The sequence below is a fragment of the Notamacropus eugenii genome, chromosome 5 (genome assembly GCF_028372415.1).
Source record: "Notamacropus eugenii isolate mMacEug1 chromosome 5, mMacEug1.pri_v2, whole genome shotgun sequence".
NCBI classification, from domain to species: Eukaryota; Metazoa; Chordata; class Mammalia; order Diprotodontia; family Macropodidae; genus Notamacropus; species Notamacropus eugenii.
The window spans coordinates 63,931,359-63,958,420 of NC_092876.1; the positions used below are offsets into that span (position 1 = coordinate 63,931,359).

The 27,062-nt window shown below is 44.6% G+C and overlaps 1 protein-coding gene across 1 annotated transcript; it reads right to left on the reverse strand.

Annotated features, from left to right (window-relative positions):
• Window positions 1-22,634: 22,634 nt before the first annotated feature.
• On the reverse strand, window positions 22,635-24,784 carry ID3 (inhibitor of DNA binding 3). Its single transcript, XM_072609267.1, has 3 exons — window positions 24,325-24,784; window positions 23,649-23,721; window positions 22,635-23,212 (listed from the first exon to the last, which is right to left on the reverse strand). Exons 1-2 carry the CDS (start codon window positions 24,622-24,624, stop codon window positions 23,665-23,667), a joined length of 357 nt encoding a protein of 118 aa, XP_072465368.1. The 5' UTR covers window positions 24,625-24,784; the 3' UTR covers window positions 22,635-23,212; window positions 23,649-23,664.
• Between the last annotated feature and the right edge of the window lie 2,278 nt (window positions 24,785-27,062).

Below are 27,062 nucleotides of genomic sequence, written 5' to 3' on the forward strand. Positions count from 1 at the left end.
TCCATTCATCTGGTATCTCTATTACCCTTTGTGGCTAAAATTCTTGGGAAAGTCATAATGGATGCCTCTCTTACTCCCTTGTTAACTCTTTATAGTCTGGCTTCTGACCCCATCATTCTATGGAAACCGTTGTCTTCAAAGTTACCAATGATCTCTTAGTGGACAAATCCATTGGCCCTTTCTCCATCCTCATCCTCCTTTACCTTTCTATAGTCTTTGGTGTCATGGATCACTCCTTCTTGATCCTCTCCTCTTTCTAGGTTTTGGGTACCCCACTATCTCCTGGATCTCCTCCTACCTATCTGACCGTTTCTTCTCAGTCTTCCTTGCCAGATCCTCACCCACGTCATACCAACTAACCATGGGTATCCCATAAGATGATGATTCTCACATGTGCCCATCCTGCCCCGACATCTCTGCTGATCTCCAGCTGCCTATCAGGCATCTTAAACTGGATGCCCCATAAACATGTTTAACTCAACACATCTAAAATAACATTCATTCTCTTTGCCCCCAAACCGTTCCCAGTTTCCAAACTTCCCCATTACTATTACCACCATCCTCCCAGACACCCAGGCTCACAACCTAAGTGTCATCCTTTATTCTTTACCATCTCACCCCACCCTCCCATCCAATCTGTTGCCAAGGCCTATGGATCATTCCTTTGCAACATCTGTCTAATATACTCCTTTCCCTCCTCTGATACTGCCCCCACCCTGGGGCAGGCCCTCAGTACCTCAGGCCTGGACTATTACAATAGCCTGGTATTTGGGTTGGGGGGGGGTCTGTCTGCCACAAACCACTTTCCACTCCAAGCCATCTTCCATTCAGCTGCCAAAGTACTTTTTCCTAAAGTGCAGTTCTGACTATGTCATTCCTACTCAGTAAACTCCAGTGTCTTCTTATCATTTCCAGGATCAAATATGGGAATCTCTTTTTGGTGTTCAAAGTCCTTCATTACCTAGGCATACACACACACACACACACACACACACACACACACACACACACACACATACACACACCCCTTTCCAGTCTTCTTACATCTTAATCCCTTCCAGTGACTCTGCCATGACCTTCCTTCAGTGCCACAAACAAGACACCCCATCTCCCAACTCTAGGGATTTCCCCTGGCTCTTCCCCCATGCCTGCAACTCTCTCTCTCCTTCCCTCCACTTCCTAGATTCCCTGGCTTCCTTCAAGTCTCAGCCAAAATACTTTCTAGGAGAAGTCTTTCCCAATTCCTCTGAGCTCTAGAACTGTTAATCATTTCCAATTTCCATTGTATATAGCCAGTTGTTGGTACATAGTTGTCTGCCTGTTGTCTCATCCCTTAGTTATGAGTACCTGGAGAGCAGGGACTGTCTCTTGCATCTTTTTGTACCCCTAAGATGTACCACTAAGCACAGTGGCCCTGGTACACAGCAGGTGCTTAATAAATGCTTATTGACTGACATTATTTACTCTGGGTTATTGACTATGACTTTTATCAGGGAATTGCATTATTGGAAGGACCTTAAGATCATTTAGTCCTATCCTTTTATTTTTCAAGGAGAAAAATAAGGGCCAGCAAGGAAAGTGAATGGTTGGAGTTAGATAAAGAAATAAAGCATTTATTACTTAATATGTGCCAAGCCACAAGCTACAATAAGCATAGGTCCTGCCTTCAAGGAGCTTCTATTTTGTGTTGACCACACAAATAGGTGGCCAACTGGGGACTTGGCTGCCAAGTCCACTGGTCTCTCCCCTATATCCCATAACCAATTTGATTCTTCTATGCATTTTCCTGAATAGCAGGTGTTTTATTTTATTATATTGTATTAATTTTGGAGGCAGTTGAGGTTAAGTGACTTGCCCAGTTAGTAAATGTCTGAGGCTGGAACAGGTGTCATAAAATCCATATATTTAATTTCTCTCTCCATTTGCCCCCAAATTCTCATCTTTTTTTCTTTCCCCCATCCCCTAAGCTATAAAACACAAATACAGTCAGTTAAAATAAAGACCAAGCTTTTTAAATGCTAAATTTAAGCCTGGTGCTCTGTACCAATCAATTTAAGAGGCGATGCTATCCATCTCTAGGATCTTGGAGCTCTTAAGAGCAAAGAACAGGCCATGGGCTGCCATGATGAGAGATGATGGAGGCTCTGGACACCTTCCAAGCTCCTCCAGGTTCTCTCAGGGTTACCCAAAGTTTCTTATGATCTTAAGCCTTTATTATGTTCTTAATTCTCTTTCGTCATTGATGTTCTTTTCAAAGCACAGGGAAGCATGAATCAGGAGCCCTGGGCTCTAGTCTCAGTTCAAATACTCACTTTGAGGTCTTGGGCAAGTAAGTTCTGCCTTCCTTTTCTGGGCCTCCATTTGCTCAGTTAAATCAAGAAGTTAGACCAAATAAATGATCATTAAGATTCTTTCAAGCTCTAATAATCCAGATTCTATGGTTCATTCAGTAATGCAATAAGTATTTATTAAGGATCCACTGTGTTCAGTGCTAGAAATTTAAAAAACAACTAATCTTTAACATATTTTGGGGGGGGTTGTGCAACAATGAAAGAGATAAATAAATACTCGATGATTTAAGACCTGGAAGGATACCAACAACCATGGAAATCGGCAAAGGCTATCTTTCTTTTTGCGGGGGGGACAGCAAGGCAATTGGGGTTAAGTGACTTACCCATGGTCATTCAACTAGTACTCCAGTCCTTCTGACTCCAGGGCTGGTACTTTATTCATTGTGCCACCTAGCTGAAACTACTTTCTGTAGGAGCCTTGATACAACAGAATTTGGTGGTGGTTGAAGTGGCAGAATGTGTTCCTCTACGGGAGGGGAAGGGGACGGGGACAATCTGTGCAGATGGGAGACAGAATCCTGAATTCTAAGAACAGCTACTAGGCCAATTTGGCCTGAACACAGAGAATACAAAGGGGATAGCTCACATAGTAAGTAATAAACAGAAGGGGAGGAGACTGAATGGTCTTTAAATGCCAGTTTGTATTTTATGCTGAAGGCAATAGGGAACCACTGACAATTCTTGAGCAGAGGAGTTGAGTGACCCAATAGGACCTGTGTTTTAAGATGATTATTTGGGGAATTGTAAGGAGGATGGCTTAGAGAGAGGAGATTGAGTGCTGAGGCATTTTTCAGTAGTCCTAGAGAAGGGATGATGTTTTAACATTCTTTGTTTCCTCACTCACCCACTCTTCACTCACACACAGTAACCTTTACAACCTTAACATTTTGCTGTCCCATGATAGTCTCTTTTGTCTGCCTTGGAACAAAGTGCTGTGTTTGATCCATCCAGCATTGGCTGAGAGTTGTAGTACATAGCTTCATCACCAGAGGGCAGGCACAGGCCGAGACCTAGGACAATCTCCCAACTATGGACCTTGAATTCAATCTGTGCATTCTTGGGAGCATCGGTGAGTGCTGCCTAGAAAATAGAAGAAATGATCCATATGCTCACAGAACTCACAGCCAAGCTGGGATGAGCAGACTCACATTTAATTAGGAGTGTGGAAAGGGGGGATGCTGGTGAATTTGCAGTCAGTGGAACAAGTGCTGCTTACTATCTTACTATGTGTGTGACACACCCAATAAGTATTGTATTGTAAAGTACAGTATTGTAAAGACGGAAGAACTCTGATCTACTCTCTGACCAACCACAATTCCAGAGGAGTCAAGAAACTTACTACGGCCTGTCTAGATAGAAAGAGGATGTGTGTGTGTTCATTGCCAAAGAAGACCATGCCATCAGAGAAATAATGACATGACTTGCACTTGACTTTGTTTTGAGTGAGGGAGGGCTGTGCAGGTCACCAGCCTCACTTCTCCTCCAGAGCCATCTGAATCCAGTGAGCAGATATTCATCAGGATGACTGGAGATGACCCAGGATGAGGCAATTGGGGTTAAGTGACTTGCCCAAAATCACACAGCTAGTGAGTGTCAAGTGTCTGAGGTGAGATTTGAATTCAGGTCCTCCTGACTCCTGCACTGGTGCTCTATCCACTGCACTACCTAGCTCTCTAGACTCAGAGAGAAGACTGAGAATTTTTTTTTGGACGTCACTACTATAGGGATTCATTTTGCTTGACTATATGATTCTAGTGGGTTTGTTTTTTCGTTTTCTTAAGGAGTAGGTAAAGTGGGAGAGAGATAATATAGACTTAAAAATAGAATAAAATTGAATTGAAAAATAAATTCCACTATCAACCACACGGTGCTTTATTCAGTGAAGGGACAGAATATGACAACAAGGAGTTTCACGCTATCTCTTCCTCTTCAGGTACTTCTAGTGGCCCCATGTGTCTGGGGGACTTCAGAAGGGTCTATTTCCTGGGACCAACATGGGGAGGAGGATACTGTTGGCTATGGAATAATGATACAGGAGTGTGGTGTAGTGATATAGCGTAAAGAGCTCCTGGCTTTGATTCAGAAGACACAGGGTGCTTGTCCTGGCTCCACCACTGTGACTTGTGAGAGGTGACCAGGGTTTTGTTCCTTGTGTTTCCTTCCCAGAGTAATCGTCATCCCTCTGCTTCACCTCCAGGTCGTCCCCAATTTGGTGACACTGTACAAAACAACTAGGCCTGGGGCCACCTCTCTCTCAGAGCCTCTTTTGACCCCCTCCTTCCACCATAGCCTTTGGAGTCATGGGCTGGACTTTACAGCCATAAAATCATAAGATTAAAGCCAAGGGGGCCTCACATCTAGTCTAACCCACGTCACTGTGCACACAAGGAAACCGAGGTTCAGACAGCTCAGAGAGGCTTGAGTTCATCCAGGTAGCAGGTGAGAGAGCTAGAAACTGACCTCAGATTCTCTGACTAGGAATCCAGCAGGCTTTTCCTACACTACCTGCCTCACGTCTGCACCTGGGGTCAATCTCTTCTCTACATCACTCCTAGGGCCCTAGTCCCACCTTTGCCCTGAACCCAAGAATGCCTAGTTATGGCTCTGCTACGTGCTAAATAAGCAAATCCACAATTTGGCTTCAAGCTATCTATCCATAGTTCATACTTTTGTATCATGCTGGTCTTCCAGTCAAGCTGCACTTCTAATTCCTCAGTTTCATCATAATCTGTCTTTCCTATGCCCCTTACCTTATGCCTTGTGCATATCCCCTCCTGAGCCCCACCTTTCCCATTCACACTCTCTTCTTTCCCTCAAGGTTCTCCTCAGATGCCACCTTGATGAAGCCTTATGTTGCCTTATTTTTTCCTCCCATCTGAAAGCAATCATTCCCTTAGTTTTCCCCTAACATCTTTGGTTTGTGTTTGCTCCTGTTACATCTGACCTTGTAAAAATTCTCAATGGAAGTTGGCCTCATTAGATCTTAAGATACCTGAGAGCAGAGGCTGTCATTTGGGTGAGGGTAGGATTTTGGGACATTTATTTTCCTGTCTCTAATGGTTTTGCCCACTGTGGGTGCTTTGTAAATATGTGCATGGCAGAGAAGAGTCTATGGTATGTCCAGGAGAACCAGCCCCTCTGGTGTGAGGGCTTACTGAGCCCTTTTCAGGACTGCTCATCCACCTTTGGTGTCCACCTGGCACCTAACTCTCACTTGTGGCTCCAAGTTGTAGCATGCTCAACGGCCACATCCTGGCAAAACTGTCTCAAGCACACCGGCTAAATCAGACTGAGGGTAACCAACAGGCCTCAAACCTGTCAGTGAATTAGGGGGATATCTACCCCAAATGTGTGAAGACTTTCCCCAGCAGAATGGACAGATGAGAACAATTCCAACAGTCACAAAGGTGGCTGAAGCAGGCATTGTAGAGCCTTAGAACCAGGTCAGACTTTGGATATACCCAGGTCATCCACTATATCCTGGTGATGACTAGTGATCCTGAATTTTGTCTTGCCACTGGACTTTGATGACTCAGGAAAAGAGAGTGAGGCTAATGACTGTGCATCTCTGCCTCCTTTTAATACAATTCACCCACTAGTCAACACATCATCCTGTGATGTCACTGGTCCTCTTTGAAAACAAAGAACAAATATCACCATGCATGGCAGAGAAGTATAGGAAGACTTCTATGAACTGAAGCAAAGTGAAATCAGCAGAACCAGTAAAACAACATAAACAAGGACCACCACAATGTAAGCGAAAAGAATAGTCAGAAAACAATGGTAACCAAATGTTAAGAGTTTATAAAGACCAAGCTGGACCCAAGGAAGAAAAATAAAAACTACCCCTCTACACACGTTTACTTGCAGAGGGACTGTGGGTATGAACATTTCATATAACTTCAAACTTTTCATGAATTGGCTAGTTTTACTGGTTTGTTTTCCTTGGTTTAATTCTTTGTTATAAAGGATAGAGGTGGGAAGGAAAAACACTGGGTTTAGGACAGGTGATAAAAAACAAAGATATTAATAAAATTATTTTTTAAAAAAGTACATCAAAATAAAAACATTTGTTTTGTGAAATTATGCTGTGAAATATAATACTGTGAAATTATAATGGCCAAATATAATTATATGGCCAAGTCTGATCTCAAAGAAGAAACAGGAGAATGAACTTCCTTCTCTTCTTTTCAGAGATGGAGGCTTAGGAGAGGGGAACACTCCTATAGTGTCAAATTTGTGTCATCATTGGTTAGTTTTGCTAGACTGTTTTTCCCCCTATATTTTTATTTTTCCTAAGAATGGATGGTTTTCTAGAAAGGGGAAAGAGTCCTTTGGGAAATGTATGTAATGTAAATGCAAAAGAAATGAATAAAAAAGGAAAAGAAATCTGTGCACCAACGAATGAATCATCTCGCTCCTCTGAGGCAAATTTCCTTCATCTGTAAAATGGGGTGGGGGTTGTAATGATCTCTGTCTGTATCACTGGATTGCGGTGAGGGAAAAAATGCAATAATGGATGTAAAAGTGCTTTGTAAATTCTAACGCCACATTAATGTCAATTTTTATTATATACCAAGATGGGAAGATGGATCCACACTTGATTTACAACTCTACTTGGTTTCAACTGTAGGGAACAAAATGTCCCCAAGCTGGGCATCCTGATCCTCCCACTTTTTCTGCCTCTTGTGTGTTATGTTTTCCCATTAGATTCTAAACATCTTGAGGACAGGGACTGTTTCTTTTTGTAAATTTTACCTTCAGCACTTGGCATAGTCCCTGACAGGTTCCTAATAAATGTTGATTCGATTGGATTGGATTGGATTGGATATACTAGGAATCACTGAGGCTTCCTAGAAAAGGTGAATTTGCATTAAAGGTCAATCTTTTTTTCCCCTATAGTGTCAGGAAGAATGTGGAATTCTCCTAATTCAGATGTGGTCTTGGAAAGGTGACAGAAGTCTTAAGTCTTGTTACTGGACCTTTATCAGCACCTAGGGGCTGCTAGGTGGCATAGTAGATGGAGTGCTAGGCCTAAAGTCAGGAAAACTCATCTTCCTAAGTTCAAATGTGGCCTCAGACATTAGATGTGTGACCCTGGAATAGTCACTTTACTTCATTTACTTCAGTTTCTTCATCTGTAAAACCTAGATAAGAATACCTGTAGTATTTCCTTCAAAGGGTTGTTGTAAGGACAATAACAACGTTTAATAATAATATACTAAAATAGATTAAATATATTAATATTAAATGATAATGTATAAAATAGTCCTTACTATGCACCAAGCACTATACTAAGTACTTAATAATTATCATCTCATTTGATCCTCAAAACAACCATGGGAGGTCAGTATTATCTCCATTTTACAGATGAGGAAGCTGAGGCAAACAAAGGTTAAGTGACTTGACCAGGGCCACATAGCTAGTGAGGGGGTGGAACCAAATGAGAAATGAGGTCTTCCTGACTCCAGACCAGCCATCTAGCCCTGCTCCTAATAAGACAACATACAGAAGGTTCCTGGTAGACTTTAAATTACTGTGTGAGTACAAACTCATAATAAAAATAATAGATCATAATTTTTAATAGTATTTTCATTGATTTTTTTTAACCTGTGATTTCACCATTGTAGGGAATTTCCAGAAAGGAAACTCCCTCTACCAGTGTAGGTCAGTGAGCATCTAGTTGTCAAGGAGCTCTGATAATCTTAGAATTGCCTTGGGGATACAGAGGTTGTGACTTGTCCAGGGTCACACAGCTAGCATGTGTCATGGAGAAGAAGGGGCCCTTTATTCAACCAAGCAACAATATTTGACAGTATATAAAACATTCCATAACTCCTAGTACCCCACCTTTGCAAAGAAAGGAGGTAAGCTAGTTGATACAGTAGATAGAATACTCTGGTGTGATCAGAAAGACCAGAGTTCAAATTCAGCCCCAGACACTTACTAGCTGTGTGACCCTGGCCAAGTCACTTCAATACCATTTGCCTCAGTTTCCTCATCTGTAAAATGGAGATCAAAATAGTATCCACCTCAAAGGGTTGTTGTAAAGATTAAATGAGATACTCACACAGTGTTGAGCCTGGTGTCTAGCTTATAGTAAACACTATATAAATGCTAGCGATTATTGTGGCTCTCGTTATTCTCCACCCCTCTCTGGACCCAGGCTTGGTCATCATAACTACAGGGCATATAATTTTGTACTTTCCGTTCACATTGTAGACATTGTGTGTTTTTCTGGTTCTGCTCACTGTGCTTGATATCAGCTTGTATAAATCTTCTCTAAATTCTTCGCTTCACTGTTCCTTATGGTCCAGTCACATTTCATCATATCCATGAACCTCAACTTATTTGACTGTTTCCCAATTGATGGAATGGGTCATAATCATGTAGCAATTTAAGGTTTGCAAAGTTTTCCCACTGGATCCCCCCCAAGATGACCCTGGGAAGTAAATACTATTATTCCTATTTTACAGATGGAAGAAATCATAACTCAGAAAAATGAAGAGATTCTCCTGGAGTCATACAAGCACTGAATTGATTGCACAGGATCTCCCAGGTTCTAAAACAAGACCCTTTCTGCCATACCATATTGCCCCTAAAATCTCCACTAGATTATCCCTTCCAGTTTAAAAGCTTATGAACCTGTAATTTGGAGATCTCCTGGGCCTTAGGGACCTAGCCCTGGCCACCAAAGAGGACGGACTTCAGAAGGGTTCTTCCTCCATTCCCATCCTCATGTTTTTAGTACTGGGCTCTCTCTGGTCCTTCCCCACACATTGACTCAATATTCTTGAGAGAACAAAGACTCCTTAGGGACTTGGGATCATCATCCTTGGGACCAACTTCCTGCTTCAATGTAGACAGGAACCTCCCTCCCCCATGCCCTCAGTTTTGCCAGCTTTGCTGCTGCCCATGCTGAGGCCTGTGATTACAAGGAATTCCTCCTTGGCTCGAAGGATTCGCAGCTGCACTGGGGAGGACACTGCAAGGGCCAGGAATTGGCTTGCCTAGGTTAACCCTGCCCCAGATTCATACACCCAGCCTGCTCCACAGCTGGCTCTTTGATCTGCAGCACCTCCAATGGACCCTAGCCTGTCCCTCTCTGCTTCAGGTCCAGTTCTGAAATCTTAGGGTCCCCAAATTACATCAAGCACCTTCCTCCTAGGGATCATATGATGAATAGGGGACCAGAGGAACTGAGAAATCCCACTGTGGCCAGCCTTTCTAAAGCAGAAGTGGAAGGAGCTAGGAGGAACTACAGATAGCTGGCATTTACAAAGCTCTCTAAAGTTTGACAAAGTAAAAGTCTTCTAAGCCAGGAAATCAAGAATATTTCCAGCTTCAGGGTACCTTAGAACACTGGCTATCGGGACTGAAAAGGATGTTAGTACATAGTATGCCAGTACTGAAAAGGGATCTTAGAACACAAGATGTCAGAGCTGGGAGGTGCCTTAGAACAGAGAATGGCAGGGCTAGGAGGGGGCCTTAGGACACAGAAGGCTGGTTCCAGTCCTTAAGTTTGGAAAGGATCTCAGAATATAGACTTTTAGAATAGTGAGAAACCTCAGAATTAAGAATCTTAAAGGTAGAAAGGAATAAATACGTATCAAGCACTGTGCTAAGTCCTTTCCAAATATCTCATTTGAGCCCCACAGCTTTCTCAGGTGGGTGCTATTATCATCCCCATTTTACATAGCAAGGACTGAAGCAGAGGCTGGGTCTTGCCCGGGGTCACACAACTAGTCAGTGTCTGAGAAGACCACATTTGAATTCGAATCTTGTTGACTTCAGGTCCAGGGCTCTACCCAGCAGTGAAACAAGAGGGGACCTTAGAACACAGAGTGTCAGGACCTAAAATAGAGTTCTAAGGGACCAGAGAAGGCAGAATGTTGTTGTTCAGTTGTGTCCAACTCTTCGTAACCCCAATTGGGGTTTTCTTGGCAGAGATACTGAAGTGGTTTTTGCCATTTTCTTCTCTAGCTCATTTGGCAGATGAGAAAACTGAGGTAAATAGGGTGAAGTGACTTGCCCAGAGTTTCCCAGCTATTAAGTTTCTGAGGGCAGATTTGAACTCATGAACATGAGTCTTTCTGACTCTAGACCAGTACTCTCTTTATGCATTGCACCACCTAGCTACCCCCAACATAGAACACTCTAGCATAAAACATCAGAGATGGTTGGGGGTGGGGTGGGGTTAGAAATCATAGTCCAATCTCATTTTACAGAGAAGGAAACTGAGGCCCAGGCCTGCTTAGGGTCATACAGTAAAATCTTCTGGCACCCAGTTCAGTGCCTTTCCAAGCCGGTCACAGCTGTCTAAGCCCCATTCCCGCCCCACCTCCTCCCCACTCCCACCTCCCAGCTTGGCGGGCCCCTGGCCAGCTGTGGGCAGCTGCCTCTTTTGCCCTGTTTGGGGGTGGGGGGAAGGGCTTGTGCTCACAGCCAGGGGCTGGCAAATCTGGGAAGGAAGCTGGGGCTGTCTGCAGAGGGTAGGCGGGTGCTGGGAAGCTCCGGGACCAGGCTGTGAAGGGGAGGGGGAGGCGGAGGGAAGGACGCCTGAGCTCAGACATCGGGGCGCCAGCAAACACCTGTGAGCAGCTCCCAGGCCAGCCGTGCCCAGCACAGACACACACAGTGTGTGCGGGAGGGAGGGGGCTGGGGCTGGGAGGTCTGAGCCGGGCCAAGCCTCCCCCACCCTGTGGAGTGTGTGTGTGTGTGTGTGTGTGTGTGTGTGTGTGTGTCTCTGTGTGTGCCTGTGTGTGTGTGCGTGTGTGTGTGTATGGGGGGGCAGGTCTAATCGCTTCAGGCTTGGACAGTGAGGCAGCTCCAGGCAACTGACAGATCGTCATTATTATTATTAATTATAACAACTCACAGTTCTCTAAGCTTTAAAAGTCCTTTCCTCATAAAGAGCCTTGTGAGGTCTGACAGGCAGATAGAATAGTGTTTGGGGAGTCAGAGAGACTCCAAATTGCACTTAGAACCCTACTCTGATCCTTATTAGTCTTGTGACCCCAGGCAAGTCACTCAGCCTTTAGGAGCTTCCTGTTTCCTCACCTATAAAATGAAAAAAGTTGGTCCCAACCCTACCACCCTTTCCAGTTGGAATCTCTGATCTTCAGTTTTCATAAAAATATTATTCTCCCCATTTTACAGATGAGCAAACTGAGCCTCCGAGAGATTAACCAAACAGCCCTGGGTTACATGGCTAGCAGGCTTTTACTACGATGCTAAAAATGAGAGAAAGGATTTACCTTCTCCCAACAACTATCTAGTAATGATTTGACTTGACAGACAGCCTGGTAGGTGGAGGGAGATGAGCGCTGTGGGGCCAGGAGAACATTGGAAAAACCCTTAAAAGAAGCAGACGGGGTAGCCAAGAAAACAGCTGGTCTCCTGTGTGTGCTCAGCTGAAGGCGGCAATACAAAAAGTGCCCTGGGTTTAGCATCAGCCTAGTAGTTTTACTATTTGCTATCTCTATGATCTTGGACAAGTCTGAGCCTCAGTTTCCCCTTCTGAGGGTCTGTCAAGATGGTTCATCTAAGGTGCCTTCCAGCTCCAAACCTATGATCACACTAAAGACTGACTAGAGGAGGTGGGGGATGGTAGAAATAGTTTGAAAGATGCAGAGAAATTTCAAAGGGATCCATGAACTTGGATTGGGAAAAAAAATATCGCATCTTGATTTTCACTAACTTCTAACCTTAATATTTGATTCAATTGTGATTTGGTTTTTGATTTCCTTAGAAAATGTCTTTATAGATATATTTTATTTTGTCCCTTTCTTTACTTCTAAAATTATTATTTTAAAATAACTTATGAGACATGCTATTCTCACTCATGGGGTTTTTTGTCCTTTGTTATAAATAGAATTTCTTTTGACTTTTGCTCTAACAAGCTGATGATCTGATAGCACACAGGGAGGCAATTTAGAAAGGATTTCTACATCTGTAAGCAGGCATTTCCTATCTTTAAATATAGGTTGTGTGTGTGTGTGTGTGTATGTGTGTGTGTGTGTAGTGTAGCTTGGTCCTTACCATGTGTATGTGACTTGTTTTTGAGAACAGGTTCCTGGGTTTCACTAAATTATTTAAAGGGTCCATGTCACACAAAAAAGAGAACCCCTGGTCTTAATCTTTCATTTTTTAGAAGAGGAAACTGAGTCTTCAGAAAGAAGAGATTTGTCCAATATTCATCACATGGTCTGGCCTGGAACTCAGGTTTCCAGTAGTCTGTTATTTCCTTCCCCTCTCACCAGCTCTGGACCCCAGAAGTGGCACCTCATTAGCCATACCTGCCCATTTGGCCGATCTCCCCCAGGGCCTGTCAACGGAGCCAGGGATTCTTCCATGAATCAGTTATTCCATTACGGTTAAGCACTACTGCTACCTTCTCCCCAGGTCTTCTATTGACATGCAGATTCTCCTAGCATGAATAAATCGGGCAATCTCTAACACCTTCCAAAGTAAATTTATCTGAGGCTTGACCTTTGCCCTTAGTAGGAGAAGGAAAAGAAGGAAAAAGGGGGGGGAAGAAATTTCACCAACTTCCCATTTTGGCCAGCCCCTTCCCCCCTTCCCAGTTCCTTCTGACTGTCCCATGTCAGGTTACTATACCAGAAACTGTTCTGAATTTAGAACCTTGAAGACCTATATTTGGGTATAACTTTGAACAAATCCCTTCATTTCCCAATCTGTGAAATTTATAGGTTTAGATGGACCTTCTCCACCTAAATTCTATATGTTCTCCTCCTCCTCTCCCCTTCTTCCTGCATGGTAGACCATTAATTCGTTCATTACTACAGGCAGGATCTTGTAAAGAAAGATAGTCCTTGGTCTTGGAGATTTACGTTCTACTGGGGGATTCTTTGTTCAGTCGTGTCCAATTTTTTGTGACCCCATGTGGGATTTTCTTGGTAGAGATACTGGAGTGGTTTGCCATTTCCTTCTCCAGTTCATTTTACAGAGGAGGAAACTAAGGCAAACTGGGTGAAGTGACTTGCTCAGGGTCACCCAGTTAGTAAGTATCTGAGGCCAGATCTGAACAGAGGAAAATGAGTCTTCCTGACTCCAGGCCCAAGTAGCTGACCACTGGGAGACTGATTCTAAGGTTAAATAAATTAAGGTGCTCCTCATTAGATTGTAAAGTCCTTCAAGACAGGGACTGTCTTTTGCCTCCTCTTATATCTCCGGAGCTCAGCACAGTGCCTGGCATCAAGTTAGGGCTTAATCAGTGTGGACTGATTGTTTGGATGAGATAACCTGAGGTAAGAGAAAGCACTAACAATTTGGTTTTTCAGGAAAGGCTTGGTGGAGTGGGGAAAGAAGGCAGCCACTAAATGGAGCCTTGAAGAAAGTCGGGGAGCAGGAATTGATCAAAAAATGTGTTCCAGATACACAACACAGACCGTGCCAAAGGCAGAGAGGTGGAGTAGGACACTCTGGGACCAACAAGGAGGTCAGTGTGGCTGGAACATAGTGCATGAAGGGGAACAGTGTCCATGTACCCTGGAAAAGTCGATAGGCAGCTTCTGGCGGTCAGTGCCAGGGTAAGTAATTTGTATCCTAATGAACATAAATACTTGCTTTTTGAGTATGCCTGAAAAAGGCCTGGGAGTTTGAGTAGGAGACAAATTAAATATGAGTCAACTGTGAATGTGATAGGACACATTTGGTGATGTGACCTTGGGCTACATAAAGGCACACAGATAGTCCCTGCCCTGGACAGACTGAGTCTATGTATTGTACTCAGTTCTGTGCCAAAGGACCTTGATAAACTGGAGAGTGTCCAGAAGAGGGCTACCAGGATGGGGGAGGGTCTCAAGTTCATACCATATGAGGAGCAACTGAAAGAACTGGGTGTCATTAACTTGAAGAAGAAAAATGGGGTGAGGTGGGAGGCTATAAAGAGACAAAGACAGCCAGGTGGAAGAGGCAGGAAACCGACTGCATCTGGGCTCAGAGGACAGAACCAGAAGTAATGGAAGGAAGTTACAAAGAGGCAAAAATAGAGACTAGATAATCTTTAAGGGCCCTTCTACCTCTAGGACCTTTTAATCTGAGTTCTATCAGTGTCAGGAAAATCTTTCTAAGCAGTGAACTCATTCCATAAAAGGATTTGGCTGCCCTAAGAAATAGAACACTTCCCTTTTTACCTTTGTAGCATATGGAATATGCCCTCTTCTGTCCACTGATACTGCCACTGTCTTGGTGCAGCATCTCCCCTCACCTGGACTGTTGCAATAACTTGCTGGTGGGGCTGTCTACTGCAAGTCCCTCCTACCTCTAGTCCTTCTTCCACTCAACCATTAAAGACTTTTCTTAAAGCTCAGGTCTGAGCATGTCACCTTCTACTCAAGTGATCCCAGTAGTTCCCTATCACCTCCAGTATCAAATATTAAATCTTTTCTTTAACATTTGAAATCCTTTATAACCTAGAGCCCTCTCCCCTCAGCTTTTCTGGTTCTCTTCCAGGAGTGGGGAACCTTCAACCTCAAGGCCACATGTGGTCTTCTAGGTCCTTGGGGGCAGGCTTTTGACTGAGTCCAAGTTTTACAGAACAAATCCTTTTATTAAGGGGATTTGTTCTGTGAACTTTTACACACACACGTAATAAGTATAAAATACCTTATATACCTCCTGATACTCTCTGGTCAGGTGACACTGGCCTCTTTGCTAGTTCCACAAAACAAACTGTATGTTGTTTCTCACCTCTGACTTACCCTGACTTACCCTGCTGCCTAGAATGCTGTCTCTCCTCATCTCTACTTTCAGACTTCCTGGTCTCCTTCAAGTCCCAGTTAAAATTTTACCTTCTAGAGGAAGCCTTTTTTATTTTTAAAATTTCTCTTAATCCTAATGCCTTCCTTTGGGTGATTATTTCCTGTTTATGTTGTCTATAGCTTGTTTGGAAATAGTTGTTTGCATGTTGTGAGCTTCTTGTAGTCTTTACTGCTTGTCAGTCCTGTCCCACTCTTTGTGACTCCATTTGGGCTTTTCTTGGCAAAGATACTGGAGTGGTTTGCCATTTCCTTTTCTAGCTCATTTTACAGGTGGGGAAACTGAGGCAAACAGTGACATGACTTGCCCAAGATCACACTGCTAGTAAGGGTTTGAGGCCACCTTTGAACTTAGGAAGATGAGTCTTCCTGACTCCAGGCTGGGCACTCTATCCACTGCACCTCCTAGCTGCCCCTCTTTGAGGGGAGGGATTGTCTTTGACCTCTTTCTACATCCTCAGCACTTAGCATAGTGCCTAGCACTGGCCCTTAATAAATATTTTTTGACTGGTTGAGATCTTCACAAAGGCAGGATGACCACTTGTCAGTGTTTCAGTGATGATTATTTTTCAGGTATAGGTTAGACCAGATTGCCACTGAATTGCCTACAAGTTCATTCATTCATTCATTCATTCATTCATTCATTCATCAAGGCTATATCAAGTTCCTCATTGGTGCGAGTGGAGAAGGAAGTGGTAAACCAGTCTCTGCCAAGAAAACTCCAAATGGGTTCACCCAGATGAGCCCGAGACAACTAACCAACAAAGTAGGTGTCAGACTCTGTGCTGAGGACAGAAAGACAAGACCCAAAACAGTCCCTACTTTTAGGAGCTGATATTCTACTGGAAGTGTGTGTGTGTGTGTGTGTGTGTGTGTGTGTGTGTGTGTGTGTGTGTGTGACCATGTACCCAAGTAAGTAAACCCATACAAAACATATGGGAAGTAATTGGGGGGGGGGGGGTCTTAACAATTAAAGCATTGAGAAGGACATAACCAGTGGCTCCTGAACTGAGCCTTGAAAGAAGCCAGGGATACCAAGTGGAAGAGGTGGGTGACATGGGAGTGTCTTGCTGTCTGTACAGTCAGGAAGACACTAGTTAGAAAATTATGAGGTAACAGGAGCAGCGGGCAGGACAATTTGACTAGAGTGGGCATTGTATGACATGGGGTGAGGTATGAGAAGGCCAGAGAGGCATCCAGGAGCCAGATTTCCAAGGGAGGCCTGGAATGCCAAACAAGGCAGTTTGTATTATATCTATCCAGGGGCCCCTGGAGTTTGTTGAGCAGGGGGTGGGAATGGATCAGAGTTGTGCTACAGGAATATCACTTTATGATAAATGGTCAAAGGATATGAACAGGCAGTTTTTGGATGAAGAAATAAACCTATATAGAGTCATATAAAAATGTTCAAAATCGTTATTGACTAGAGAAATGCAAATTAAAACGACTTTGTTTTAATTATCTCATACCTATCAGAGTGGCAAAAATGATGGAAGGGACAAATGGCAAATGTTGGAGGAGATATGGAAAAATTGGGACACTGAATACACTGTTGGTGGAACTGTCAACCATTTTGGAGCGCAATCTGGAATTATAGCCAAAGATTTATAAAACTGTATGTACCCTTTGACGCAGCAATAACATTATAAGGTCTATTTCTCAAGGTGATCGAAGGCCAAAAAAGGAAAAGAACCTATATGTTCTGAAATACATATAGCAGTTCTTTTTGTGATAGCAAAGAACTGGAAACTGAGGGGATGTCCATCAACGGGGGAATGACTGAACAAGTTGTGGATATGAATGTAATGGAATACATAAGAAATCCATAAGAAATGGTGAGCAGGTGGATTTTAGAAAAACCTGGACTTACATGAACTGATGCTGAGTGAAGTGAGCAGAACCAGGAAAATAGTATAAATAGTAACAATTTTTTGAAGAATAACTGTGAACACCTAAGCTATTCAGAGTATTATAAATATTCAAATCAACTACAAAAGGACCTATGAAGATGCTATCCACCTCCAGAAAAAAGAACTGAAAAATAGAAGTACGCATAGTATGGTTTTACATACATATGTATATATTTATATGTGCATATGGATTGACAAAACTTGACAACTAATTAAATTAGGGATAAGTTAGAGAAAGTAAAGAGTAAAGAGTCCAGGAAAAGTGAGGTTGTAGATTGGGGGAACTGGAAAAAATTACTCTGAAATTCTGAGTCTGAATGAATGAATGACTGACTGTGGGGTACATTTAACTAAATTCAACATTTATTAAGTCCCTGTTATGGACGCTGTGCTTTACACTAGGGATAAATACGGAGATAAAAAGACATTCTCAGCCCTTGAGAAGCCTGTAAAGTGAGTGATCCCAAATCTGTGTGATAAAAGGTGGGATGTGATGGGGCAAAGTGAACTAGGAGAATTTGAGGACAAGATCGTTTTCTTCTGGGGGAGGGGAAGGGGAGATCCTGGAAAGCTTCATGGAGGAGGAAGAGGAATGAGATGGTCAGAATGGGAAAAGACCCTTTGAACCTAGCTGCCTCATTCACCTCTACTTATCACAGCAATCCTCATCAGGACTAAAAGGGGAGAATGCGAATGATTTGATGTCTGTTTGTTATTAAATATCGTAGTAATTCATGCCAGGAGCCAAACACAGATGATGTCATATTATAAACACAAATCTGGGGCCCCCCTGGAGGCCCCACCTGGAGAGTATCCTCCACCCCTAGGCCCGGAGCCAGAAGAAGTCAGGGGGCTATCCTCCCCACATACATACACACACACACACACCTCTAGCAAGCATCACCCAGCAAAACACCCAGGTCCGCTAGAGATGGGATGGATAGTCTCAGCCCTGCTCAGTTTTGTCTTAGGCCTTTCTCCTTTCCCCTAGAACCTCACCCAATCCCCACCTAGCTCTGTGTTCCTTGGGAAGAGGGAAGATCTCCAAGGTGGTGGTGGTGGTAGTGGTGAGAGTTTGTTCTCTCCCTCAGTATAGCAGCATTGAGGCAAATCTGTGAAGTCCTGAAGCTTGTAACTGGCAGTGCCACACATGGACATGCAGCAATCATAGGAAGCCCTCTGATATGTTGGAATGGCCTCCACCCCCTTCTCTGGGCTCCTGATCAGGGGCTAGAGAGATGCAGGACATAGCCAGGACAAGACCCAGAGCACTGGTTTTGGAATCCAAAGACCTTGGTTTTGGACCTTTCAGAGCTGAGTGACCTTGGGCAAAAGACTTCACTCCCCCTGTAACATGAAGGTGTTGGACTCCATGGTCTCCACTGGCCTCTTCTCTAAGGCCTGTTAACTTCAGTCAATGTATCACCCCTCTGTAAACACCCTCCCCTCCCCCATGGCCTTCTGAAAACACTCCCAAGACCACAACTTTTGTGATCCTGGGATGAGGTCTGGGAGATTCTCTCCAGTGTTCAGCACCATGCCCAGAACACAGTAACTGTTTATTTTTATTTTTAGAGGGAGTTGGGGTTGAAGATCACACAGTTAATAAATGTCTGAGGCTGGATTTGAACTCAAGTCCTCCTGATTCCAGGAATGGTGCTGTATCCACTGGGCCACTTAGCTGCCTGCTTCTTAATAACTACTTATTGATTGTTTGACTGATTGATGGGGCCCTCCTCAAGTCACACCTCCAAAGCTGGCTAACAAAGACCTTTGATTTAGGGGTCCAAGGGTTCCCCACTTAGCCTGTGCTTTGGTACAGGACCCAAATTACCCCCAAAAGGGAAGAGTGGGGCTGAGCAGATGAGTAGGCCAGTTTCTCTTGGGAAGTAGGATAGTGCAATGGGTAGAGAATATGACATGGAAGTCAGGAAAACGAGTTCAAAACTTGTCTCATACACACCAGCTGTGTGACCCCCAAGCCATTTTCTTAATTTCTCTGTGCCTGAGTTTCATAGCCTCTACCTCTCAGGGTTGTTGTATAGATCAAATGAGGGAACATATAGAAAGAAAAACTTCTAACCCCTTAGAAACATGAACTACCGCCATTATTATTCATTTTCCCTCAGCCCCTGAGCTCCAGGGACCTCTGTGGGGAAGGCCTGGGTGGGAGGTGCTTGCTGTCTACCTCAGAAGGAAAAGCAGGCTGTAGAGTCCCACCATAAAGGCAATACCGTCCAGCATCTGGAAGAGATTTGGCAAGAGAAAAGATGGGCAGGGAGAGTGGGGGAGATGATGTGAGAGAAAGGTTGGTGAGGACAGATTTGGAGGCAAGTATTGGGAGTTGGAGAGAAGCTCATTAGGGTAACTCTTCAGGAGCCTTACATGGAGAGGGGAGAGAAGGAAGAGTCCTCTTGGTCCGGGAACCAGTTTGATGCAACGTTTGTGACCAACAGGCCGACTCATGATACCTGTGAGGAGGGAGGAGGGGGATAAGGGTAGGGACAGCAACTAGATGGGGAGGATGCTGACCTAGGAGTTACAAAAACTTGAGTTCAGATCCTACCACATATACTTTCTAGGCCCTGTAATCCTGGCAAATGTTTTAACATTCCTCAACTCCAGTACAGCTATAAAATAAGGATTGTAAATGCACCTGCCTGATAGGGTAGTGGTGAGGCTCAATTGAATTTTTATATAAATACATACACATGTGTATATAGATAGATAGATAGATAGCACTTTGCAAACCTTAAAGTGAAGTACACACATATATGTATACATGTGTTTATAGATATCACTTTAAGGTAACTGGGGCAAATGATGGTTAAATTACTTGTTCAGGGTCACACAGCTAGTGTTGTATCTGAGGTGGAATTTGAACTCAGATTTTCCTGACTCTTCCTGACTAATAATAGCTAGTGTATACATGTACAAGCACGCACATATGCAATATTATGCACATATACCAAGCCCACATATGCTATATTTATACTATACTACACATATAAAAAAATATACACATATAAATGATTTTATATATATATCACTGTAAGGTTTACAGAGTGCTGTGTGTGTTTGCGTGTGCGTGTGTGTGTGTGTGTGTGTATTCGTCCTTCGTTGCCAAAGAAGACCATGCCATCAGAGAAGTAATGACATGACTTGCACTTGACTTTGTTTTGAGGGAGGGAGGGCTGTGCAGGTCACCAGCCTCACTTGTCCTCCAGAGCCATCTGAATCCAGTGACCAGAGATTCATCAGGATGACTGGAGATGACTCGGGGTGAGGCAGTTAGAGTTAAGTGACTTGCCCAAGGTCACACAGCCAGTGAGTATCAAGTGTCTGAGGTGAGATTTGAACTCAGGGCCTCCTGACTCCTGCACTGATGCTTTATCCACTGCACTGCCTAGCTGCAAAGTGCTATACATCTAGTAACTAAGAATAGCACCCACTTTCCAGGGTTGTGGTGAGCATCAAATGAGGTAGCAATTGTAAAGCACTTAGGACAGTGGCTGGCACATAGCAGGTGGTATAAATGTTAGCTATTACTATTTGGAGACATTTGCACTCTGAATATTCTTGTGGACTATTTGTGCCTGACCTGTGGTAGAGCCTTCTGAGCTTAGGATGGTCTGATGAGCCACAGTCAGACATACTGTACCTTGACTCCAACATAGTGATGTCATTTTGGTCCTCTTGGAGAGTGAAGAACAACCAACCAAACAGGTATTATCATTATTACTATATGCAACATATAAACCAAGTAAATAGAAGACAATTTGGGGGGAGACATTAGTAGCTGTGAGAATCAGAAAGGGGCTCCTGTAGGAAGTAGCAGCTAAACTGTGCTCTGAAGGAAGCCAGAGATTCTAAGAGGGGAAGAAGCTTTCCAGGAGTGAATGGGGACCAGTCAGTGAGGTTTGGATGAGAAGGATGATAGCGGAGATGGGGAGAGAGAGAGGAGGAAAGGGAGGAAGGGGAGCATTTACATAGCACTCTGAGGTTTCCAGAATGCTTTAGAAATATTTCTTAATCACATATAATAAATAATAAATTATCCTTACTGAATGCTCATTGAACGCTGAAGGTTTGGCAATGGGTATTAAATCAGTGAGTCCTGGGTTCTAGTTCCAGCTTTGTCATGTCCTTTTTGGGTTAGGGCCTTTATCGTTTTGGTCTTTCACTGCCTCCCCTGTTAAATGGGGGAGAATGTGATTTGCCATTTCTTCTTTACAAGGATGCTGGCCCAACTGTTTAAAGAGGAGACACCCTGAACCACTAGAGGCCCCTATTTCTAAGCTTCTTTTAGGAAGCTGACACTGCCCACACTGGTATCTTATTTGCATTTACTATATACTTTTTACCTAATAGGATTTTGGAGCTGGAATAGATCTTAGAACATGGAATGTCAGAGCTGGGAGAGACCTTGAAATGATGTTGAAATGTAGCATGGCCCATCACAAAGACTGCTAGATTTGGAGTCAGAGGACTGGTTTCCAACTTGACTGTTCACTACCTGAGTGATTTTGGGCACTAATTCTGTCTGGGCCTCAGGTCCTCATTTATACAATGAAAAGGGCTGGATTGAATGGGGTCTCTAAAGTCCCTTCTATCTCTAAACCCCTCATCCTTAATACAGAATGTTAGAACTGGGAGGGATCTTAACATCCTCTCATCTTACAAGAAAATGATGGTTTCTTGTAACTTTTCAGGCCAGTCTTATTCACTCTTCCACCCCTCCCTGCCCCAAAGCGTACACATAGATAGCCCCTCCATATACAGTTAATGAATGTCATCCCAGTTTCCTGCTGAGAGTTGTTTAATTCCCCTGGTTCAGGTGGAATAAAGGATCAGCAGGGATTAATATACAGCCTTTCAGATTGAGAACAGAAGCATACCCTTTCTAGAACCCAGAATGAGGGACTTGTTAACAAGCTAAACTACATCTAAGCTTGGCTCCATCCAAGTCCCTAAGGAAAATCTTTACTCATCCATAAAATGGGTTCTAATGGTGATAGAATGGGAAGTAACTGGTCTAGAAGACAGGCAGTTTCAGGCTCCTCTCCTCATCCCTAACAACCCTGCCCATCTCCAAAGACAAACAATATGACCTAACCAGGCCAACAAATTACTCTTAAGGAGGAAACCCAGAAGTGAAAAAGGATAGAGAACACATTGGGACATTTGGCTTTAGATTAGAGGTCTCTTTGACCTTAGACAAATGACTTCCCTGTTCTCCTGGGTAAAAATTCAGAGGTCAGGCAGGCTTATCTCAAAAAACTCTGCTAATTCTTATCATTTTGTGCTTCTTGGTCCGATAACTTCAGGGAAAGGCAATTGGGGTTTAAAAGGCCTTGGACTAACATCCCACTCCACCCCTGGGCTGGCCAAGGCCAGATTTCTTAACTGAGTAGATTTGGTCCTAATTCCATCAAACGACAGGGGGGAGGGAGCTTCCCTGGGACTCATTCATTTACCTTTCCTACCCAAAGAGACAGAGGGCCACTCAGACCCTTTTACAAAGAGATGTTTTTGAAGATAGTTTTATGGGATGGAGGAGATGTTAGAGAACACAGGCATATACTACAAAGTTTAAAAAAATCCTTTATTATGCAAAAAAGTTTTAACTTTTATAAAAAGTTTATAAAGTACAATGCATGATTACAGAAAGTCACCTTCCTGCACAAAGGTAGATATGCTATACATACTCTATTATAGAGTTCATAATCACAGTGAGGTCTTGAGGAGGGGGCAGGAACAAGCAGGTCTCTTTCCTGAAGGGTCTCCCCCCTCCGGGGACACCACAATCTAAGGTCTCCAGCTGCCTCAACAAAATTGGTTGGGGTGGGGAAGAGAAATAATAAAATGTCCCCTCAAAAAAATAAAAATAAAAATCTGGCTAACAAACCAATCCTTTTAAACTTGGGGAAAAGCGATATGCAAATTGCTTTCCTCTTTCTTCTACAGAAGTCCCACAGTTTTGTTCTCCTAGATTCCGGGAAGAGGGGGTTCAGCTGAGAGTTCCTTTTCAGCCTTAAACCAGGAGAAGGTGGAGACAGTGGTAAAAACAGATGCCGGAGCCAGTATGTATGGACCCGGCCATTCCTGGGGCTCTGGTCAAAGCCTGATCCTCGGGGTCCCAGCGGGATCACAACACCTGCATACAGAACTGGAAGGGGGAAGGGGGAGGGAGACATACAGGGACGGGTCAGTTTCCTCCCAGATCACAGGCAGGGGCAGGTCTGCAGACTGGTCGGCGCCAGGGAGGAAACTTTGTTCCCTCCAGCTGATAAGAAATCTGTGCCTAGAGTCCCGTCCCCCTAGCCGTTTCTCTCTCCCTCCCCGGTCCCCCCCTTTCCCCCCCCCCCCTCCCGCCTCTCTCCCCACTCTCCATTGGCTGGTTGTAAATCGCAGGCTAGCAGAAGAAGCCGGACCCTGGGATTTGGCTCTGGGGAGGTGAGAATTGGAGTGTGGGGCAATTGGAAACCGGGTAATTTTGGCCACTTCTGCACCTCAGCCTTCGTAACGATGTTCCCTGGGAGTTCAGAGTAGAGGTGCTACCCAAACCCGAAACCAGGTTTCAGGAAAAAAGAGGGGATGCTCACCTAGGGGTGACGGGGGTCAGTGGCAAAGACTCCTCTCATCTTTTGAGTAGAGTTCAGACGTCAGTTCGGCTGTCTGGATAGGAGAGAGGGTAGAGATGAGCTTAGCCTCTGCTAGCCCGGTGAGCGGGGTCAGTCTCTCTGCTCCTGCTCAACTCCACCCCAAGAAAGTCAGCTCCTGCCCGGCTTGTGCTCTGAGGTCCAGAGGTTGGTCCTCTCCCCCTTCACATCTCGACTAACTCAAATTCATGTCCTCGCGCCCAACTTTGGGTCTCCACACGCACGCACATGCAGGCGGGCACATCCCATTTTGAGTTTCGGCCCCTCACTCCACCCTGATTCACAGCCCAACCTAATTCATTCCCTACTCTGGGTCTCAGTTGCTACCCCCTCGCCCCGACATGCCACTCTTAAGTTCCCACTCCGCCTCCCGATCACAGACCACCCAAACTCATCCCCCACCCTCCCTACTGCCGGTCTTGGCCCCTTCTGGTCCTTGGCGGGTGGGGTAGGGGAGCCAAGTCTCAGACACCGCCCGTCCCACATCCCTCTCCGGGTTTCAGTCCTCATCCTTTCTTTCCTTCACACACCCTCCACTCGGATTCTCAGCCCTCAGGCTTCTCTCAAGCGCATCGGCCGCCACCCCTTCCCGTCGGTGCCGTCCCCAATGCGCACCCACCTGGATGCCGAGATGGGGCCCGTCGGGGGCCCCCGGGGCGGGCTCGGCCAGCACCACCTGCAGGTCCAGGATGTAGTCAATGACACGCTGCAGGATCTCCACCTGGCTGAGCTCCGTGCCCCGCGGGACGCCCGGCACCAGCTCCCGCAGGCGCGAATAGCAGTCATTCATATCATATAGCAGGCTCAACGGCTCTTCGGCTGCGGGACTCTTTCCACGGCCACGCGCGATGGCGAGGCTGCGCTCCGACAGGCAACACACGGCTTCGTAGCAGCCTCGGGCTGGGCTCAGAGCCTTCATGTTTCTGGTGTGACAGGCGAGCAAAGGAAAGAACTATCTGAGAAGAAAACCTAGACAGCGACTAGCACAAGACAAATCCACGCTGCGCGCCAGCCTGCAACCTTTCGGTCTTATAGTGGGTCCCCGGACTTGGACCACGCCCACTTTCAAGCCACACCCCGTGCCCGCCCGCCATACGCTCTTATTAGGGAATCCTTCGCTTTGCCCTGCCCATTTATGCAAATAACACTCCGCCCTAGGCCCCGGCTCTGCCTCTGCGGACGGTCTTGGGGAGAAAAGTTGGATGGAGCGTTTACAAGCTGTTTAATTGCAAAACAGGTTTGCTCGGCTTGGCCTGACACCGAATGGGGTGTCGTCGCGGATTCCGAGAATGAGGGGGGCGGGCCCCTGGGTCTTTAAAAACTCAATTACAATAATTTACATGGAAAATGCCCCTTTCTCTAGGTTGCTTCCCAGGCCACTGGAGAAACTGCTGGGACCGGAGTCTTGAGTCTGGTTCCCCCCCTCCCAGCCCCCACCCTCAACCTTGGTTCGGACGGAGACCCGTCGGAGGTCATAAATCCCCAAACAGCAAGGAGGAAACTTTAAAAAAAAAGGAAGGCAAAAGATTTTCAAGGGAATCTTGTAAGGAATTAGTGCCGCCTTGTTCCTCAATTTGTTGTTCATCTGACCTCCAGACTTTCTGGCGTCAGGAATTATCTTGTGACCAGAGGGAAAAAAATGAATGGCGGTGAGCTGAGGTTACAATGGAGAAAACAGACTTAATTTGGCCGCTGAGAAGGGAGGGACGTGCAGTGGGGAGCGCTTAGAAGAAAGGGGTGCTTTTTTGTGGCAGGCAAAAAAAAAAAACCAAAACGAGATGGGGACTTGGGAACTCCCACAAGGAAAGGAGAGCTCCAGGAGGTGGGAAACGAAGTTTGGGTGGAGTAGACATAGTAACGAGACTTCAGAAGTCATCTAGTCCAGTTCTCTCTTTTTTTCCCCTTAATAGATAAGGAAATTGAGGCCCAAAAATGAAGCGACCGCTTCGGGGTCCAATAGGTAGTAAAGTGACCGAATCGAATCTGAATCCAAGTTCTTTGACCATAAACCTAACGATTTTCTCACTGTGCCTTTGGCTGGACTCAAGAGACTTGGGCTCTAAGTCCTTCCTTTTCCTCGCTTAGACAAAGTCACTTTCTCTCTCTTGGTCTCAGTTTCTCCATTTGCGAAATTCAGTTCTATAACAGAAGAAATTTCAATTTAACAGATAGTTACTAAGTGTCTACAATGTACAGAAGCATGGGAGAGGTGATGTGCTTTGCACATCTCCTCCTCACCCCACCCCCCCCCACCCCCCACCCCCCACCCCCGTCCCAACTCCCTACCCCTACCGGTTTGGACCTGTGATTACATCCATTTAGAGGGAACATCACTTGTGGAGAGTCCCTCCTCCGTGTAGAATGACTACATCTTTACTACTTACTTAGTCTTAGAGGGTTTCACAGGGATAGGGAGAAGCTAAATGATTTATCTAGGGTCACACAGCGTAGTATCAGGCAAGATGAGAGGGAACACAGGTCTTTCTTGACTGAAGGCCAGTCCAGTTATCTCTAGACTAAGCTACCTCTGTATAACAGAGGGGCTTAATAAATGCTTCTTCAACTGAATACAAAGTTACAGTTTCATTGAGAGAATAAGGCACACAATGATAGCTGTAATACACAACGTTACAATATAAAAACATTGTCCAGGTACAAACACAATAGTGAAACAAGGACAGAGAAGGGACAGTTAACTGTATGTGTGACCAAGGAGATTTGGGATGTTGGAGGTAACATTTGAGTTGGACTCTGAAAGATGGGTAGGAATACAACAGGAGATTATTACTTTGTATAACTTTTGTATTTATGTACCTGTATACATGTCATTCCCACCTCCCTAAAAAAAAAAAAAAAAGCTCCATGAGGAGTAAGGCTGTTGTGGGGTTTTTGTCTTTTAAAATTCCCATGACACATAGTAGGTGCTTAATATATATTTATTGAATTAGAGAGAATAGAATGAAATTAAATGAGGGCATTCTAGGCATAGAGAACATTATCCCTTGGGGAGATTAGACTTGGTAGCCTCAGTTTTCCCATCTGTAAAATGAAGGAGTGTAAAATGGCCTGTGAGATCTCTTCCAGTTCAAGAGCTAGGATCCCAGGATTCCAAGTGGCAGAAGGAGTTAGCTCTGAGAGCCAGATCAGATTCTGATTTCTTGTGAGCATTAACCCTCAAAATGGATCCAGTCCCATGATACAAACCTCTTTAAAAATCTGGTGATAGATTTCTCTTGTCAATCCCTGTTTTCCTCCCATGCCCCCAGAGATAAATAACGCAAAAAGTTATCAGCCATTAGATTTCCTTACCCTTTATTATTTTTGCCCATTAATATCTTTGGGGGAACTCAGAAGATC

Coding starts and splice junctions, on each gene's coding strand:
- ID3 (XM_072609267.1), bottom strand. CDS start 24,624: ATGAAGGCTCTGAGCCCAGCCCGAGGCTGCTACGAAGCCGTGTGTTGC. Junction 23,722..24,324: donor GGCCCCATCTCGGCATCCAG/GTGGGTGCGCAT, acceptor TCTCCTATCCAG/ACAGCCGAACTGACGTCTGA.